Source organism: Rhynchophorus ferrugineus, unplaced genomic scaffold (assembly GCF_030347505.1).
Source record: "Rhynchophorus ferrugineus isolate W39M unplaced genomic scaffold, kcgeb_rfMv2 rfM6, whole genome shotgun sequence".
In the NCBI taxonomy this organism is placed as follows: Eukaryota; Metazoa; Arthropoda; class Insecta; order Coleoptera; family Curculionidae; genus Rhynchophorus; species Rhynchophorus ferrugineus.
The window spans coordinates 32,136,091-32,155,369 of record NW_027472585.1 but is presented as its reverse complement, the minus strand read 5'-3'; the positions used below and the strand labels follow the sequence as shown (position 1 = coordinate 32,155,369).

The following is a 19,279-nucleotide window of genomic DNA, read 5'->3' as shown; positions in this document are numbered from 1 at the left end:
AATGTTTTCATAAGCACTGCTTAGACAGGTCACGACTGTCAGTCACATACGTCAGAACAAATAGTCCGAAAGAACAACGTCTGAAGAATATGACGCGCGGGTGTAGTACTTGTACTTACTAATGATTTTATCGAGTAATGCCTTCAAGTCCAAAACGCTCTTTATTTTTGGTGTCAAAATCGTCATTTGAAGTCAAAACGTTGAAAACACTATTCACATGCTGAAATGGAGTATGGAGTGGCTTCACATAGCATTCGACGACCTTCAACCGCCATTTTCTTCAAATCGAAACAAAAAAGTAAAACATCTCTCAAATGCGATTTACTACTTTTCAGAAATGTTCAAAGTACTAAGAATGTTTTTTGTTCACACTTCGACGAGTGAGGTTCCAACATGAAGTTGGTTACAGATGTACCCAATGCGATTTAATACTTTAATTTATCAATGTGTTGTAAACTAATTCATGGGCCTGTCATAATAACTATTCTGAGCCGTATATCATGCTAAATTAGCAAACACTCAAACTATTTCAGAACTATTTGATTCACATGTAATGTTAAATCTATATTTAATTAAAAGAATTCATGCGACTGATTATTCTGATCGGAGAAAGTGAGATATTAATAAACGGACTAGTTAAAAGTGGAAAAAGGGAAAACTTACCTAACACATTCATCATGCCATGCAGGTTTCTCGTAGTCCATAGAATCGTCAGACAGACTAGACCTAAGAAGTGCAAGGTTCGGACAGAGTGATAAAGGGATCGAAATAGATGGTGCCATGGTTAGAAGCGCAACACAGTTATGGATTATGGTGCTTGACTAAACTGACTAGTCGACATTAAAGTTTTAGATTGGGGAGACGTTCTTTTCATTGTAGATATAGATAGAAATGAAGTGGTGCAAGAGAATTATGTTAGTGTGGATCATGCGAAATGGCCATGATATAGCAATATATGTGTATGTAAGAGCAACTCACGCTATTTTCTCGCTGGGAGACCTCCAGGGCACGTCGTCCTCAAGCTCATCTTCGCTCTCATCAGCTTCATCCGTAATATCTTGAGGTATATTTAAGGTACTTCCAGTGAACATATCGGGGACCTACGGCATACAAAACTAATCAATTTCATAATATTTATTTATTTATTTGTTATACTTGTGGCGACAGCAGTATTTTATTGATATTTTTAGTTTTATTGCTTATTCAATCCCTTTTTAGTATTATGTGAATAATTTAGGGGACTAATTTATGATGCATTTAGATATTATTTGAAGTTATTATACACATTATTGGAAAAAAATTATAACTTATTTATGACAAAAACGAAATACTTGTATCGAATGTCACGTGGAGTCAGGAAATATTAGGAAATAGACCTAGTAAAATAGAAATCAAATGGCCCGAGAAAAGTATGTATAAAAAATATATAAATATATTAATATAAAAATTAAGTTATATTACATACATATGGATACAAAACTAAAACAAAAAAGTACTCACAGCTAAGTAGAATATATGATTGACTATATATAGGGACAATCAAATGAAAACAAGAACCAATATCAACCAACTATTTTAAAATTAACATAATATGTAAAGCATATTGATCAGAAGGATTCAGCTATCTACACAAAGATCCTAGCCTTGATCTAATCTATTAACAAACATACCTTGGAATCTCTAGAAACTTTATCAAATACTTTTTTTGATTTTGGTAAAGTAAAGCAATAGATAATTATGCCAAACTATGTAAAAAAAAAAACAGAGTTTGGACGGAAGATAAGAGTATCAATTGTCTGGGTTCCGAATCGTATCGGCATAGAAGATAATGAGAACGAAGATCCGGCAGCTAAAGAGACTATTCTAAGTGGCAAATATATTCTTAGTCTCCCATATTACATGAACTTACATCCCATTATTACAATCTTGTTCAACCTGAGTGGACTTACTGGAGAGCAATAAAAAATTATGGCTCATTAAGCAAGATTTGTTTGCTTCTTTAACATTGTCTACTAAAAGTTATAAACAGATAGGTTAATGATCGGATATTGCGCATCTCTCATATTCCCATCTTATGACAATCAATGTTGCTCATTTGTATGATTATTGTGCACTGGTCCGACATTTGGCAGGGTTTATTATTATGTGAAGATCTAAGGTGATCTAAGATCATCTAAGATATTTCTAGTATCTCTTTACTAGTCCATCAATAAACTTTTCAATTATTTACATGAAATCCAATTACAATATTCTATATAATTCAAGTTATCTCACATTTTACTTTATTTTGGAGAAACCTGTTTCTACGACTTTTGTCTGAGTATATTAAAATAAGATGTATTAAAAACTATAATTTTTATATTATTATAATTTTATATCTACTTCTCTGTTATTTTTTTTAATATTTAATATCAATTGATTATTTTTGAATTTATAGAATTTAAGTTTGTATCGTATATTTATTTTATACATATTTATTCTGTTTTGCTTTCGTCCACTAAGCATAAACTTCAATAAGAGTAAGTGAATATGAGAGAGGCGGTTTATATCATTCTATTATATATTATGATTAATAATAATTATTATATGCGATTCTGATCCACGTCTTTTTTTACCATTTAAATTTATTTGTACTTATGTTATTGTTTACATATATAGATATCGATATATAGATAAATGAACCCACACAATGATAGGAAATCATAAGCATAAAGTCATCCTTACGGGTAAAATACTAGGCCTTCTCGAATTCCGCCTCTGAGTGATGAGTTCCGGGCTCAATAAATTCGGATTGTCACTTCTCGGAATATCCAAATGATTCCCGGAAACTGACACTTCCAGCGATATCGAACCGGACGAGTCTTTCAGGCATTGCTTTGAATCAGTCGTTGTATTTTCTGAAATTGCCAACCATTAGTATCAGTTCGAAATTGACTTACCTTTCGTAACAATTCAACATTAACCAAACCGAAAGTATAGGTTTTATTTTACAATATAGTGCGTCAAGGAAAAAGTACTGCTGGTTTTTAATAGTAATGACACAGGGGGTTTATGTTATCGTATAAAAACACATCTTTGGTAATATTATCTAGAAACTGAATTATTTTACTTGCGTTTATTTGCTTTCCTGGTATTCGCATATTAATTTATTTTCTTGGTGTAAGTATAATGTGCGTTGGAGTTCTTTCGATTAGTTTTTCTTTCCGCTTTAGTTAATATTTTAATCTTAACTAATATTTATAGATAATGTATAATTATTTTCGGAATTTTCATATTATATTCTAAAAATATCTAATAATGAATTTATGATGAAAATCTAATAATATTTTTCGATTTTTCCTAATAGATATACCATCTCTAGTTATAATTATTAAATGAAGCCATACTATAACGCATCTGAAAGGTAACATAGTTCGTAGAAATTTATTAATAAAGAGGTAACGTCACCTTTACTCAGTCAAAAATTATTTCGAAATGAATTTGAAAATGAAGATTCCATAACGTTATTTTCGTCGTATTTTATTATTTTTTGCTTTAGAAGTGAGAAAAATGCAGAGCAGGCTTGAGTGCTTAAGTGAACGTCACTGCCAGAATTGATTTCCTTGTTTTCGTTCCGGAATATTCGATATTAAAGTCGAATCTCGTCTGAAAAATATCTCCGTGCCTGAAAGATTCAATAGTAAATAGCATAATAGTGTAAACATGTTCAGTTCGCTCAGAAATATTAATGGTCATTCAAAAAAGGTTTTACAGTATTTACACTTACACTATTTGTGTCTGTGTTTATATATAATAAACGTCTGTGTTTATAAGAAAATACACCTGTTCGTTTTTTATCCTATTTACCACACATTATTATTATATTTTTTTGGTTTGGTCAGTATGGCCTTAGATCGTATATATGTTATTGTGTTAAAACCATAGCAACTTGTTCAGCAACAAAAGTACCTTTTTCGCCCTCTTTACGTTAAATTATATTCTTAAGCTTTTCAAGCGTTCGAAATGTTACAAAAATCACTCTGTGGTAATATTCAGAGCAAGTGTTTTTGAATGGTATAAATTATCTAAAGAATGCATATATATCCATAGAAACAATCAGGTAGAGTCTTTTAGGTTCGGATATGTATGAAGAACTACAAATAGAGAAATAAAGACTAGAGAGCGGCATCAACATTTTGGTCTCACAAATGCGGTATATTGAATATCTTTACATATTACCTTTCAGGCCGAAGCAGAGTTTCATAGTATTAGTCATAAGTCGTATCTAGGAGATCAAGTGGCTTTTAATAAAAATATTGATTAAATTGTTGAACTCGGCTCCAATATATTCATTTTCTACACCTTAGTCCTTTCAAAGAGATCCTACCTTAGATTATAAAGTTGTTTCCACAGCTGACTTAGTTCAGTATTTAGATCCTCGCTACTATTAAGATACTTGCATGTATATGTTGCATATTGCCCAGAAACTCTCAGAATACTTGGCCATCACAAAGTTAATATTCCAGTTGAGAGAATTCAATTCAGGGAATTGTAAATAACAAATATTTTACTGGAGAATTACCAATAAAATACTGTTCAAACAGAGTACAGGTTATAGTACTCGAGCAAGAATATCGTAATGTGTTATCTTTCTCTATCTCTGATGTACGTATATGCCATAGAAGTGAGTAATTTTCTGCAAAAGTAGTAAATCTAAAATATCTTATTACAATTCCGACTACTAGATAACATACAAATCGCAAATTAGTGGATCTCTCATTTAAGTTTCTCACTGTTTAATATCATTTTATACACTAAATTGACAAAATGTATTTAAACTTCACTACTACCAGGTAATGAAATTGTTATATGACTGTTATATTATAAAAAACATAAGAATTTCACTCTTACCATATCTCATAAATAAATAAATAAATATATATATATATATATATATATATATATATATATATATATATGTATATATATATATATATATATATATATATATATATATATATATATATATATGCTATAGGTTCGTTCCCTCCTATTCTTTCCAACGCTTTTCAGTGATCTTAATCTGTTTTTTCGAAGTTTTTCGCAGCATTTTCCAGGAGAATTTCCTATTTCCTAAAACCTATTTCACTAAACCACCTTATCGCTATCGATTTATTAACGAAAGCTCACAGAGAAAGGCCAATTCATTCAGCGTTCGAAAATGATGGATTTTACTATTGATTGAAGTATTGACTCTCTTCCACCCGCACCATCTTAAAGAAGCAAAAGCTCCTGAAACTTAGTTGATTAGATTTATTACTTTAGTAGCTGCAGACGCTTTCTTTTTCTGTATTACTACTCTCAAGTACTTTAACTCCTGCACATTTTCTTTGATACATATAATAGCAGGCGATCTGTCAATGGTTAATAGTATGATATTTTCTTTATTAATTCTTAAGGGATAGGTTTCTGCAGTGCAAACTACATCATAAAGAATGCTTGACGGCTCAACATCTATATCAGAGAATTAACGCTATCATCAGAGAGTATCAGATCGGTTACTTTTCGCATAATTTTATCAAATATTAGTTGAAAGAGCAATGTGTCCTTGGAGAACACCAGCTTAGATCTCAACTGATTATTGATACATCTCTTTTTTTCAATAAATGAACAATTATTAGTTTCTTCCAATGCTTGCAATACTCCGTCCGATAGCCAAAGTTGTGTAAAATTTAAATCCCACAAATAAAATAATTACTCAGATAGTTAACTACTGTTTTTAGAGCCATAAAATTGATATGATACTTCTGAATAAACGAAAATACTTTTTCCTTGTTAATTAGAGTTCGATTTGGTTGTTTAAATTCTGTAACTATCTTTGAACCAATAAAACATTTACGGTACTACTTTTAAATATCTGTGTACAGTGACAACTGTAAATATATCCAAAAAAATCAAAACGCATGCAGTGTTACAACACTCACGGACACAAGTGGGCACTTGCAGTATAAGTTGAGGAGGTGCGGTACCATCTTTAAATTGCGGAAGCGATTTTTCCTCTTCTTTGGCAACGGGAACCGTCGGTTCCTCGGCGCTCTTTTCGCCGTGTTGATTGGCTACGGTAAAGGACGAGTTCTCCTCCTTCGTGATGCTCATGTAGTAGCAGGTATCGCTTTTCTTCATTATGTGTCTGGGACCAGGGTTCAGCAAGATGGTGTCCTCGTAAAACTCGGGTAGCTCCGCTGGTCTCACGCCAATTAGAGCCACTCCGTACCTGAAATGTTATTATCAATATTTTCCCATATGGATAGGTTTTAAAATAAATTACTTCCTGTGTGAATGAAAGCTGGCGTATGTGAAGCTTTTGCCCTCGTATTCTCCGAAGAACCTACTGTCGCCTAAAACTATATGATATATCTCGTTTCCAGAACACCTTCCGTAGAGCCTGTGCCATTCTTCAGGAGATTGTTGACCCTCCCTAGAAAATTAATTCATATTATTTTAACTTACTATGAGAGAATTATAAAATATATTAAGTGCTTTCGTGTATATTGTTATATATTGGTAAAAATGCGAAGTATAATTGTAAATAAATGCTAAATTCGATATATCTGATATTTCTTTACATATAACAGTTTTCCTTTTACGGGTACTGAGTTATTCTGTGTATAAAGACGCTAATCATGGAAAGCTCAACATTGCATTTTCGATATTCATTATTTTTATAGTTTTGGATGAAGAAATCTGCTACCAAAATCCATCAAACATTTTTAAAAACTTGTGGTGTTGCTGCTTCCTCATATCCCAGATGTAGGTTTCAACGATTTAAGAGTGGAAATTTTGATGTCAAAGACAAACAATGACCAAAAGAAGCGGAGGATAATGAATTGCAAGACTTGTTGGATGAAAAGCCAGTTCAAACTTACAGAGAGCTTTCAAACAGCTTTACAGTTAATGAATTAATGAATGAACTATTTCCTAGTGTAAAAACACACGATGGTAAAAATCCAAAAGTTAGGAAAATTGTTACCACACGAATTGGCTGAATTTGACATTGTTTGTCAACAACAAAACAGTTTTCTATAGATTATTGTAACTAGCAATGAAAAGTGAATCTACTACGATAATCTCATCAACCAGAAATCATAGATTAGTCCAGGAAAACCATTTACATCGACACTTAAGCGAACTATTCAAAAAGACGCTCTGCGCTTCTGATTATCACTTATTTATTTCGATGAAGCATCGCTTGACAGGAACACAGTTTCGAAATCTTAAATAAGCGCAAAAATACCAACCAAAAGTCGTTCAATCGACACGATATCACCATGTTGCAAAAAAGATGGAAAAAAAGTTATAATACTATATTGTACCAATTTTTCAAAATAAATACCTTTTTAAAGTGCGGAAACGATTAGATAACAAACAAGCACCTAAAAGAAATTTAAATTTTAATCAAAAATTATATAAAATTGGAAATTATTGTTAATGTATAGGAATAATTAATACTTCAACCTAGTGTGTCGTGATAAAAACAATGAAGTATGAGTAAATAAAGAAGAAATGTAGTATATATAAATGTAATAAACTAAATGTAAACTGAAGACTAAGAAACATGAGTAAATAGGAGATTAAAATTAAAAAACAGGACTATGATTAAAATGAAATAAAACATTACAATAAAAATCTGATCAATATCAGTCAAAAACGGGCCGCTAAAATAGAATACGTTAATATATCAGGTATAAAAACTCAAGTGAAGAAATATTACCAGTGAGATAAAGGCCAAATTCTAGGCAGATAGTCAATTTATCTGAAAAAACTGAGCAGTTTGTCTATATATTCTCCCGATAGGGTCCTTAAATAATCTTCATCAATAAAATGTTCCATCAATATCTTATTTCTCATGTCCTACGTGAGTAATAATGAAAAATGTTTGGGAATAGGTATAACAATTTATAGGTGTAGCAAAAAGAAATCCATTGTTTTTTAATAAAGTTGAGAATTTTAATATATCGGAGGTAATTATTTTGTTTCTCTTGTTTGATTTTCTTAATTTTCACAAACCAATAATTTAAATAGGCAATAATAATTTGGTGCCAGATCTAGACTACAATATGGTTGCCCAAAAACCTACTAACTGAGCTTTCAGAACTTCAGATGAGTTGCTATCGATTTGTGTAACCTGACGTCTTGGTGAAACACAGTTCCTGTCCTAGCAGTTACTAGTCACTTCTGGACGATTGATTCCTTCAGATGATCTTATTGGTTACGTTACTGGTTCTTTGTGAATCTCACAAAATGCACTGGCTGACTTAACGTAGGTACAGATTAGTAGATTTACAGTTTTTCTATTGACAGATATTTTGCGATATAGCAACGATTCTTGGATGAAAATTCTATTAATGGGACTTTTGCTTTAACTCACATCTCCATCTTATTGTTGTATGATGTTTTTTCAAAATAGTTTCAAACGGTTTGTTTGGTGTATTGGTTATTGGACAATTCTTAACTCCTCAGCCTAAAAGCACTGATTATATGATGTTCGAGCTCAGTCTTTTCCATGATTTTATCCAGATTTTCGACATTAGTCGGCTTATGATGCATCTTTGACATCGAATTTTCCGGAACTGAATCGACGAAACCAAGCTGTCTGCCTGCATTGACTATTACCGTATCAAAACCATATAAAATGCATCCAGTAGAACAAAATATTTCAGCACTTGGTATGAATCAGACTCTTTTTATTTTTATTAGAGCCATTCTATTCTCTGCTCTCATTCTATTACGCTAGTTTATCATCATTAATTTTATTATGTAATGTAACTAATTTTATTATAAAAAGAAGCCGTACCTAGTGGCAAAGCTTTAATATACAGTTATAAATGAACGTCATTTTTTATAAATTCCTCAAAATTAATTTTAAGTCCTAATGTTAAACTTAAATAAACTTAATCAATTTTTTCACATATAGAAATTTAATCCGACAAAAAATATACTACAGTGGTAACACTTTATTTACTTTTTTACAGCGCAAAAATAGAACAAGTGTAACGAAACAGGTTTAGTTTTTGATCAAATAGAGCGATAAATGAACACAAAACGACATATATTGTAGTTTTTTGAAACATTTGTTGAAGGACAAGTCTTCTAATATTCAGAAATATCGTCCTTCAAAAGTTTGTTATTGATTTTAAATAATTCTTAAGATTTTCCATTATACGATCAATATATTATAATTAATTCAACACCAATATTCTTGAAATAATTCGATATAAGAAAATTAATATCGATCATGTAAGGGAGGCCTTACTCCATCAGGCAATAGCTGCTACTTCATAATCAAATTAATGCAAAAGAGAACTTTAGTATATTAAAAAACAATCTAAATATTAAAATTATGGCATAATATAAAAATAGAACATCTTGTTGGGTTCATTGACTTTGCCTTTTCTACATTGAAAGAACAAAAGTTTCTTACATAACAATGAATATCCAGAAAATTGCCAGAATTTTTAACAATACAAATTGCCCCAAGCAAGAAAGGTTGACATTATTCTTTAAGAGATTATTGACCTTTATTTAAGGTTCGGTTATTTTTTCGGTTCTATAATTTTTCCTTAAGAATATCTGATAAATGACAATATTAATGCTTAGTAATCTTCTGGCTAAAACAATTTAGTGTGAAGTTTAGTCTGTTACATTCTATGTGACCTAATTGCAATTTATTATATTTAAAGAAATAAAAATAATGTTATATCTATTTTTCTAATGATATATAAAGTTAAATAATTATATTTAAGTATCCAAATCTCCAGTTATATTTTAAGATACAGCTGGAAATTCTTTAACATTTATCTGAAAACCAAATAATATTGGACCTATAAATTAGTTTTAAAGATATTTTTAAATTTGAAGTTTTGCTGTGAAAAATCGGCACAATGTATTTGATTTAAGGTATTGTCCATCGATTGCCGTAATTTTTTCTCATCCTTACCGGTGCATTTTTTTAGTTCCTTTATAAGAAGTTAAACGCTGCTCAAACAGATCATGCCTAATATGTCGGAATAAGTAAGAATAAATAATCACAAGGAACAAGGTCTGGAGAATAAGGCGGGTAAGTAGCACTTCCACTTTTAAAATTTCCAAGTATAACTTCAACGTCTTTGCAACATGTGGTCGAGCATTATCATGCGGGAGGGTATGTCGTACCTTTGCTCGTGTTCCGGTCGTTTTCCACGCAGTGCTCAGATCAATCGCATCAATTATAATCGATAGCGATCCCTGTTGATGGTTTCATTAGGTTTTATCAGCTCATGGTATACCACAACAAACTGATACCACTAATCTTAGTCTTGAAATTTTTTTGACTGTTAAAAACGCTCTTTGTTCTCGATCACTTTTTACAAAATTACACACTCAGACGTCTTATTCGAGTTCAAGTTCAGGTAATTGTTTTTAACAAGAACAGTGACAAGAGCCTATCTATCCAAACAGCAATTATATGCATAAATCCCCTTTCCAAGAAATATAAAAACCAAAATTATATTGTCCCCAACTCATTAATATTAGAGCATTTCTTGACTGAACCATTTATTATCGACGTATAGCTACAGATACCATATTTCACGATATCCATTTGTGGCGCTACACAGTATTTACTGTAATTCGGAGAATATTCATTTTCTTAACTCATAAGTCATTTTCGCTGACTTGTACGTTTATTTTTACATTCCACTATTCCAGTTTATGTACAAAATTAATTAGATAATTTTGTGTAATATTGGAGACTATGTGAAGAATTTCATCACGACGCAGGAAGCAGAATATAAAAATAATATACAATTTATTTTAGACTTTGTATTTTACAAAACAATAAATATTTTCATCCAAAAAATATTTATCGATAACATTATATAAAAATAACATATATGAAATATGGAGAAGTAACAGTGTATTTAGTATAAATATGAGGTTTGTAAAGTAATATTAAGGGATTTAGCCATAAATGCAGATCGATTTCACAAAAGCCATTCGCTATGACGTATTGCAAAATAAGTGAAAATCTATATACAAATGACTTTCCATATACGCTATATTCCTCAGACATTGCTCCTTCCGATTATCACTCAATGCTATTCTCATTCGGTTGGACTGAGTCAACCTTTAGAAAACCTCAAAAGACCTTTCTATTCAATAGTATCATAATTATGTAGAAATTATTAGCTAACGATGGCTAATACTTTATACAAAAGTAAATGTTCAGTTCTAACATAGCAGGGAAATGAAATATGATCAAGGTTTGTTTTAAAATATGAAACATGTATGTCTATTTCAATATATACTTTTTAATACCATTAGATCTTGCATGTATACTGGTGAAAACGGTAGGTATCAATGTAAACAAATGTTTTCTTCACATTTGTTTACGCATGTTCAATTCAAAAACAATGGTTTCTCCATTTACGTCATATCTCTGTTGCATGTGTGGTTTGAGTTTCAATCATTTGAAAGTGGTGATTTTGATCTCAATGAGAAAGAATGGGCTGAAAGGCCAAAAAAAATTGAAGGCAATGAATTGATAATAACAAGACCTATTGATTTTTCGATCTAGTTCAAACTTTCAAACATTTTCAACATTTCAGACAGTTTCATAAACTGTTATGAATTAATTGTTTCCAAACGCTTACATCCTATGGAAAACGAGGGAAAAAATACCACTTGTATTGGCAGAAAATGCCATTCGGAAACATTTCGATTTCACTGCCTGTCAGACAAAAAGAGAAGTTTTCTGTGGAGTTTTGTGACTGTAACTGAAAATGAAAAGTGGATCTGCTAGAAGACATGTACTAGTCCTAGGAGAGCCACCCACATCGACATTAGAGCCGAATATTCACCGCCAGAAAGACTTACTGTGTATATGTTGGGATCAATAAGGTTTAGTGCATTAGAAGCTGCTGAAACTGAATGAAATGTTACTAACGATCTTTGATAATATCACAACCTGAATAGCACAAGGTCAGCCTCTTGAATGGTAACGCTCAGCCAGTAAGACCAACGAAATATACACTGTAGTAGCTCCAATAGGAATGGCTGACTAAATGAATGGAATGATATATCATCTTCTTATTACCATTTGTTTAGATCGATGCAGCATAACTTGGCTGACAAACGGTTTCGAAATGCGAAAATAGATCGATCATTGGATGATCGGAATATTTGTAGAAAATAATGGAAAGTGTTTTGACTAAAAGATACTGTAAAAATGAATATATGTAAGTAGGTAATAAATTCAATTAACTTATTATCTCGTTAATGCAAATCAAATCTATATCAAAAATTGTTAAAATAAATGTCATAAAATTACAGAAAAAGGAAATATCCCGGTACCTTTTAGCAAAATAAAAAATATTGATTTTTATGTGTCTCCTGTTTAAATGAAAGAATGTGAATCCTGTTTCTTTCTTCGAGAGACTGTTACTCGCTTCAATTCCAGAACTCGAACTCTTTTATTCTCTCGAAATATAAAACGACATAACAGAATAAACAAAGAAATAAAGTCAGGTTCATTATATATCCATTTTAAAAAATTAAATGCAATTAGTTCAGTCGCAGTCTCGCGTAAAATAATGAAGTTTTTAATCAAAGGAATTCTTTTCTTCCTTCTTTCTTTTTTTTGTAACAAAGAGCAAAAGTTTTTCATACAAAAAAAGGAAATATCGCCGCGGTATCCTTAATAATAAAAAAATATCGATTTTCATTTGTATGTTATTGCTGTGGGCGATGCATTAATGATAATGGAGGATGTATTTTTTCTATTACGCTGACCTAGTTCTCAAAGCCATAGATATCTGTCTAGGTGGGGTAGATCGATAGATGTTAAAATTTAAAAGACACCCAACGTATCCTGATCCAAAAATGTCATTTCATTTATTTTTCACTTAGAGAACAACAAAAAAATTACGGAAATATTGTTACGATTTCATTTTTTGTCAGTGTATTGGTTTCGTCTAATAATAAGGGTTTTTAAGTAATGAAATCTTAAATGGACTTAAAAGCTTAAAGTTAAATATTTGATTTATTTGATTTCATCTACAGTTTAAATAAAGTTATTTTTTGTACTCATGAGGTGCTCCGATCTAAGATTTTTCTTTAATTATTCAGAGAAACGAATGTTCAGCCCAATATTTTTCAATGTTTTCGATACCTCTATTTTTGAACGATTTGTTTTCTTATCACTGTAAGTGGCGTTTGCTGGCTGTTGTTACTCAGCTGATATATTTCATTCGGAGTGTGGTTGGTTCCATCCAATGTCGCATAATTCTGCTAAATGTTAAAAATTCATTCCATTTAACAAATTGAAACAGCTTGAACTGCATCAAAGATATGTGAGCAAATGTGATATTCAGCTTGGTGTAAAATTATCTATAAGAGACCTATGTAGGAATTGGTCACGTGACAATCACCAAAAAACAGAATCATTTGCTGAATATCTAGAAAAAACTTTCAAACAAAACGAAATTAACATTGAATATAATTTGCAGGTCATAAAAGCTAAAAAGTTGATGATTGAATTAGTCACGCCGAAAGAGCCCAGAAAATCACCAGGCTACGATTTAATAACAGGAGAATTACTGCAAAAACTACCAAGAAAGGAAACTATAAAACTAACCAACTTGATTAATACAGCATATAGATTAAAACATGTCCCAGGCATTTATAAGATGGCGTAAATTATAATGATCCCAAAACCTGGGAAGTCACCAAACGAAATAAAAGCCTATCGACCTATATCATTGCTGCTAGTAATATTAAAGTTTTTTGAAAAACTCCTGTTAAAAAGAATAAAACCGATCGAAAAGAGAAAAGAAATTCCAACACATCAGTTTGGGTTTATTAACAAGCATTCAGCAATTGACCAGGTCCATATAAAAGCAGATGTTAATGAAAAATCCTACGAAAGTACAAAAGTGTTCTCAGCTATATTCTTAGATGTAGCACAAGCCTTCAATAACGTTTGGCATGAAGACCTTGTTCATAAACTGCAGAAAATTTTACCAAAGCAACATACCGAACTATTAAAATCATACATTACAACCAGAATGTTTAGAGTCAAACAAGAAGAAGCTTACTCTACAATAAAAGAAGCTAAAGCAGGTGTACCACAAGGAAGTGTACTGGGGCCAATACTTTATCTACTCTACACTTGTGATATGTCACAAATGGAGAATATTACGATGGCTACATTTGCTGATGATACTGCGATTATAGCTGTCGGAGACAATAGTGAAGAAGCCTCACGAACATTAAAACAAGCAAGTGACAATATAAATAATTTGACACAAGCTTGGAAAATAAAAATTAACGAAAGTAAATCTGTGCATGTGCAGTTCACCTACAACCAGACCGTACAAGCACCTATAACATTAAATAATATTATCATTTCATATAGCAACAACGCTAAATATCTCGGAATGAATCTTGATGCAAAACTTTTTCATTTCACCACGTCTAAACTTAGCATACCAATCCTTGATGGTTGATTTTCCTGGGGCAGTGTCCGGAAACTCGGCATCAAGCCAAGTATTTGCTTCAACTGTATTTTTTCCCTTCAAAAGGCAATATTTTATCAACACACGAAATTTTTTCTTATCCATTTTTTCACAATAACAAAAGTTGCTTCGCTCAAAATGCCATAATTCACAAACTAACTATCCGACAACTGTAAAATGTATACACGCATCTTTTGGGCACCATCTATGTGTTAGGCGGAGACTTTTCAATTGACCTCTTACTCAGCAAGAGAGCAACTTTAAAATTAATGTTGTAATATATTCTATTTGTAAATATTATAACATGAAAATTTTAACAATGTCAAAAATCGAAGTTTTTTTTTTTTCATGGAATTTAATTAATATACCCTGCTAGTAAGTAATATGTTTAAATTGAATATTAACATAATAATAGAGAAAAGTTCTTTTTTTTTCATCCTTTTTGAATTATGTATTTTTAATTGGGTAAAGGAATGTTGGTAATTGCTGCTCAGACTGTGAACTGTGAATTCGGAACATAGTAGATTTGCAGAACATTTGACCGAGCTCTAGTGCTTTGTTTCTCAATAATTCAAACTCTGGCATTCTGTGAGATACAATTCATAGTAATATCTGCCAAACCTACCCAAATGAATCCTCAGAAATATCCTTAGGATAAAATCGGCAGGTAAAATTCATCTATAATAAATGTACCCATAGATTGATGGGATCTAGCATTAAATTTAAAGTATGTTTACAATTTGTTAAATGTTTCTACCTTTAATAAGTCCTAATGAGATGATGGGATAAGAAACCGACTTACAACCTCTTTCGACACTAAATAATTTGCAATATTAATCTCGCATATGAATTCATTATACGACCTGTTAAACACAGCTAATAATGGTTTGAAATTAACAAACATCAATTTTACATCTACTTTCTTGCACATTCATCCTTTTCACAAAATCAGAATAAATTATTATATGAAAATGATATTTTGACAATTCCTTTTTTTGATAATATGCTTATTCAATGAATTCAATTCAGTTTATATATTCAAATATTATCATTCCAAATTTCAACAACTTAAGATGATATTAACAAGTAAATATATATAATATTTATAAGCTTTGCATCGTTAACTTGATTTTTCTATTCTCAATAATTCCAAATTGACCCTCGTACTTAGCCCTACAATATACCACAAAAGGAAGTTTATATTTGTTTAGAACGCTACGTGAAATCAACGAATCCTAAGGCCACGGGGGTATGTCAATCGATAAAGTGGCTCTTGGGAATAAGAGTACCAGAGTTTTACAAAAGAACGATGATTCGGCATCTATAACAAGTATATTCTGCAATATTTAAGGTTTTTGGCATTTACGTGAAGCGCAAAACATTTAATGGATTCGGTGCTACAGTAAAGATAAAAAAATTAAGTTATCAAAATCATCGAAAACTTAATTATTCTATTTTTGTTTAGGTCATCTTTATATATAAAGTAAAGTTAGTTGCAACCCTATAAAATTGATAATTGGAGCAAGAATTTAAGCTTCAGGATATCAGTCAGAAGCTTGACTTCGTTAACCGACAAATTCAGCGCTTTTCAATATTTGCCAACATCTTCTTTTTGGAATTAAGTTCGTAATTATGAGTATGTAAATAAGCAGAACTGTCGTTAGTTCCGACTATCGAATACAAGGAACTCGAAATTCAAGGGTTCAAAATTCTGTATTCTCTTCAAGTCCATAGGGGTTGCGATGTGATTGGACCAGAGGAATTATCGGCCCTTTTTTAAGGATGAAGTTTATGACTGAGGTTTATATTTGAACAATATTATGATACTATTTTTAAAAAATATATTCTCAAATATTAAATCAATTAATTTTATTTAATTTTCTTTAAATAATTAAGCTTTCTTTTGAGATACCTTGTATATCCCCACTTGTTAAGTACGTTCTGCGTCAGTGTGTTCAAAATGTTTGCAATGTTCAAAATGCCACCAATGCAGTCACTGAGACCATTTTTTTGGTTTGTTTGAATAGCCCACGCACGGAATCAGAAAAATTAATTATTCAACAATATATTTAAAAAAATATATTAATACAAAATAAAATAATACTATTCGTAGACCAACAAGATTAGACTGACTTTATAGAGTTAGTAAGTTAGTATGTCATGAGTTTTTGAAAGCCGAAATTGCGAAGAAACGACCGCATATGACAAAGAAAATAAATTTGTTTCATCAAGACAACGCACCGCCACAAGTCAATCAAAACAATGACAAAACTACATGAATTTAACTTCGAATTGCCCCCACATCGGCCGAATTTGCCAGATTTGGCTCCCAGCGACTAGTGGCAGTTCACAGAAATTCGCTCGAATGAAGAGCTCGCTGAAACTAAAGCCTATTTTGAGGCGAAAGATAAACCATTCTACAAAAGTTTTCGTTTCACCCATATGTTAATTACATCATTGTTTTCTTTTCCTAATTCAGCAACTCTGTTTCGGCCACTTTAACAAAATATTTGTGAAAACAAAGTACAAAGAAACAAATAAACTAAGCGTGCAGCACTAAATCCGAAACTCTTGCTAAATAACAACGACAATTTACTCACTGTCCCCTCGACGTGTGCAACAGCAGCGTAACCAACGTGGATGCACCCGGACAAGTGCAATTGTTGGCTAGCAGCGCGTACTTGAATTCGTCTTCGCAGACCACGTACTCGGCGAATTTAACGTGCAGTTTATTCTCCGGCCGGAATATCTGCACGTATTGTGCGACGTTCGGGGCGAAATCCTTCACCGCCCACGACCGTAAAATGGTGTGCTCGTCCTAACAAGTGTTATTATCATGATAGTTTCACGAAACTGGGCCGATTAGACAAAGGGTGGCAACTTACCGCGGCGGTTTTGTCTGCGTAATTCCTCGCGGCCAGAATGAAACAGGCTTCCGCCTCGTTCATTCGGGCCCTGGCCAAATCGCCGTCCTTCAGGCACGAACCCTGAATATAAATGACTCGTTGCGCCCAAATTGGAACCTAAAAAATATATAAAAAGTCTCTATTACACCGGAACCAATTTCAAACAAACTGCGCACAAAATAACTTGATCCCTATCGTTACTATTTCCCTTTTTCCATTTTAAAAGATCTCTGAAACAGTTCTTTACACATATATGGCGCCATCAGAGAACTAAGAGAGTTCTAGCAGAGAAATACAATTTTTATTCGATAATAGAATGATTCTACGTCGTATTAACAATATTTCATTTTATTATCAACATTGATGAATAATACATTTTGAAATTGATAGGAATAAAATAAGTTTAAAACTTTAAAAATTACTTTAAAACTATTTTATTTAACGCCACACTAACGTTCAAAAGTTCCGTTTTTCGTTAAATTATGGCCTCATCACCTATTCTTATTTTTAATTACTGATTCATAAATTCCATTATTCGGACTCCAACGTCTCCTATCTACTATAAATATTCCCACAACTGTGATAAGCTCTATGGATCACATTTTAGTAAATTAATCCTATACAAACCACTACGCTGCCACCATCATGTTTAATAGTCACACAATAGCACAGTAGAAGCCTCTGAAATCAATTTGTCTTCTGATCGATGCACAAAAATATGTCTATTAGATCCAAAAATCTGAATTTAGGACTCTTCCGTTCATAGGACATTTTTCAGTTCATCTCTATTCAGTTTTCATTAGAAATGGTTTGTAGCTGCTATGCATCTTCTTAGACCAGCAGACAGTAAACATCCCTATACAGTTGTAGTTGGAACTAGCTTTTCTGGTATTTCATTTAAAGTAACTGCAATTTGAGCTGCACTTTTACATCAACTTCATTTTGGTAACATTACAAGCTTATATTTCTGCCTTGTGATTGATTTGTGACGTTCAAATCGTTTCCAGTCTTGATTTACTCCAGTAGCTCGTTTTTGATATAACAGTATAATGTAAGCCTTTACATGAAAACAACCTTTCCTGCAATTTGGCGCATAGAATATTCTTCCTGGTTCAAAATATAGCGCTATCTGGCTCCACTTTTCAGAATAAAAATGATTCTTCGCACATCAGTCAAACTGCTGTATTCCATTATGTGTCTTCATTATGTCTTTGTACAAGAAGGAATGACAGTTGACAGATATGCGAATTTCTTTTTCAAAAGAGAAAAGGACGTAGATAGATGTTAGGATATCTGTGTCGTAAGAGATAAGAGTCATTTTAAAACATTTTAAATGATCCCCAATCATATTTTAATATTTTGAAAGTAAAAATGACATAATATAATTGTTTTATTTCCAATTTATTCGAATGTGTGCTTACGAATGTCTTGTTTTCTTCAACTGTACCGTAAGTGGGATGGAGATGTACGTACTCCTTCTAGAACTAATTTTCGTAAAGAAAAGGAAAGAGATAATTGCTGGATTCCATTACGCGTCTCCATTATATCATTGCATAAGAAGAAATAACCTCTAAATAATTTATTGTAGTTTCTCAACTAATTTTTATCAACTGTTCAACTAATCATTTTCAAAATAATGAATATTAATTTTTTTAATCGTTAATCAGGAATATTTTAAAATTATTATTCGTTGAGACTTGAATGGAAGAAGTTTTAACATTCAAAAGGCTTGAATAAACATCCAGAGACTTCGAGAATATCAATAAAAAAATACCTAATAGTTAGCAAGATAAGATAAATACAGTAAAGAGGATTTGACTATTCACTTTTTACCATATTTCG

The 19,279-nt window shown here is 31.8% G+C and overlaps 1 protein-coding gene across 7 annotated transcripts in view; it reads right to left on the bottom strand.

The window, feature by feature from the left end:
* The window catches only part of SLO2 (slowpoke 2), a 168,907-nt gene that overhangs the window by 20,225 nt on the left and 129,403 nt on the right, over positions 1-19,279 (bottom strand). For 6 of the 7 annotated variants that reach the window (XM_076407001.1, XM_076407003.1, XM_076407005.1 and 3 more), the window contains 7 exons: positions 17,417-17,554; positions 17,132-17,349; positions 6,308-6,457; positions 5,964-6,253; positions 2,725-2,897; positions 979-1,100; positions 664-726 (listed from right to left, as the gene is read on the bottom strand). In XM_076407001.1, the coding sequence (XP_076263116.1) occupies positions 664-726; positions 979-1,100; positions 2,725-2,897; positions 5,964-6,253; positions 6,308-6,457; positions 17,132-17,349; positions 17,417-17,554 (1,154 nt within the window). The remainder of the gene's footprint in view (positions 1-663; positions 727-978; positions 1,101-2,724; positions 2,898-5,963; positions 6,254-6,307; positions 6,458-17,131; positions 17,350-17,416; positions 17,555-19,279) is intronic. The other variant, XM_076407007.1, reaches the window with a different exon arrangement.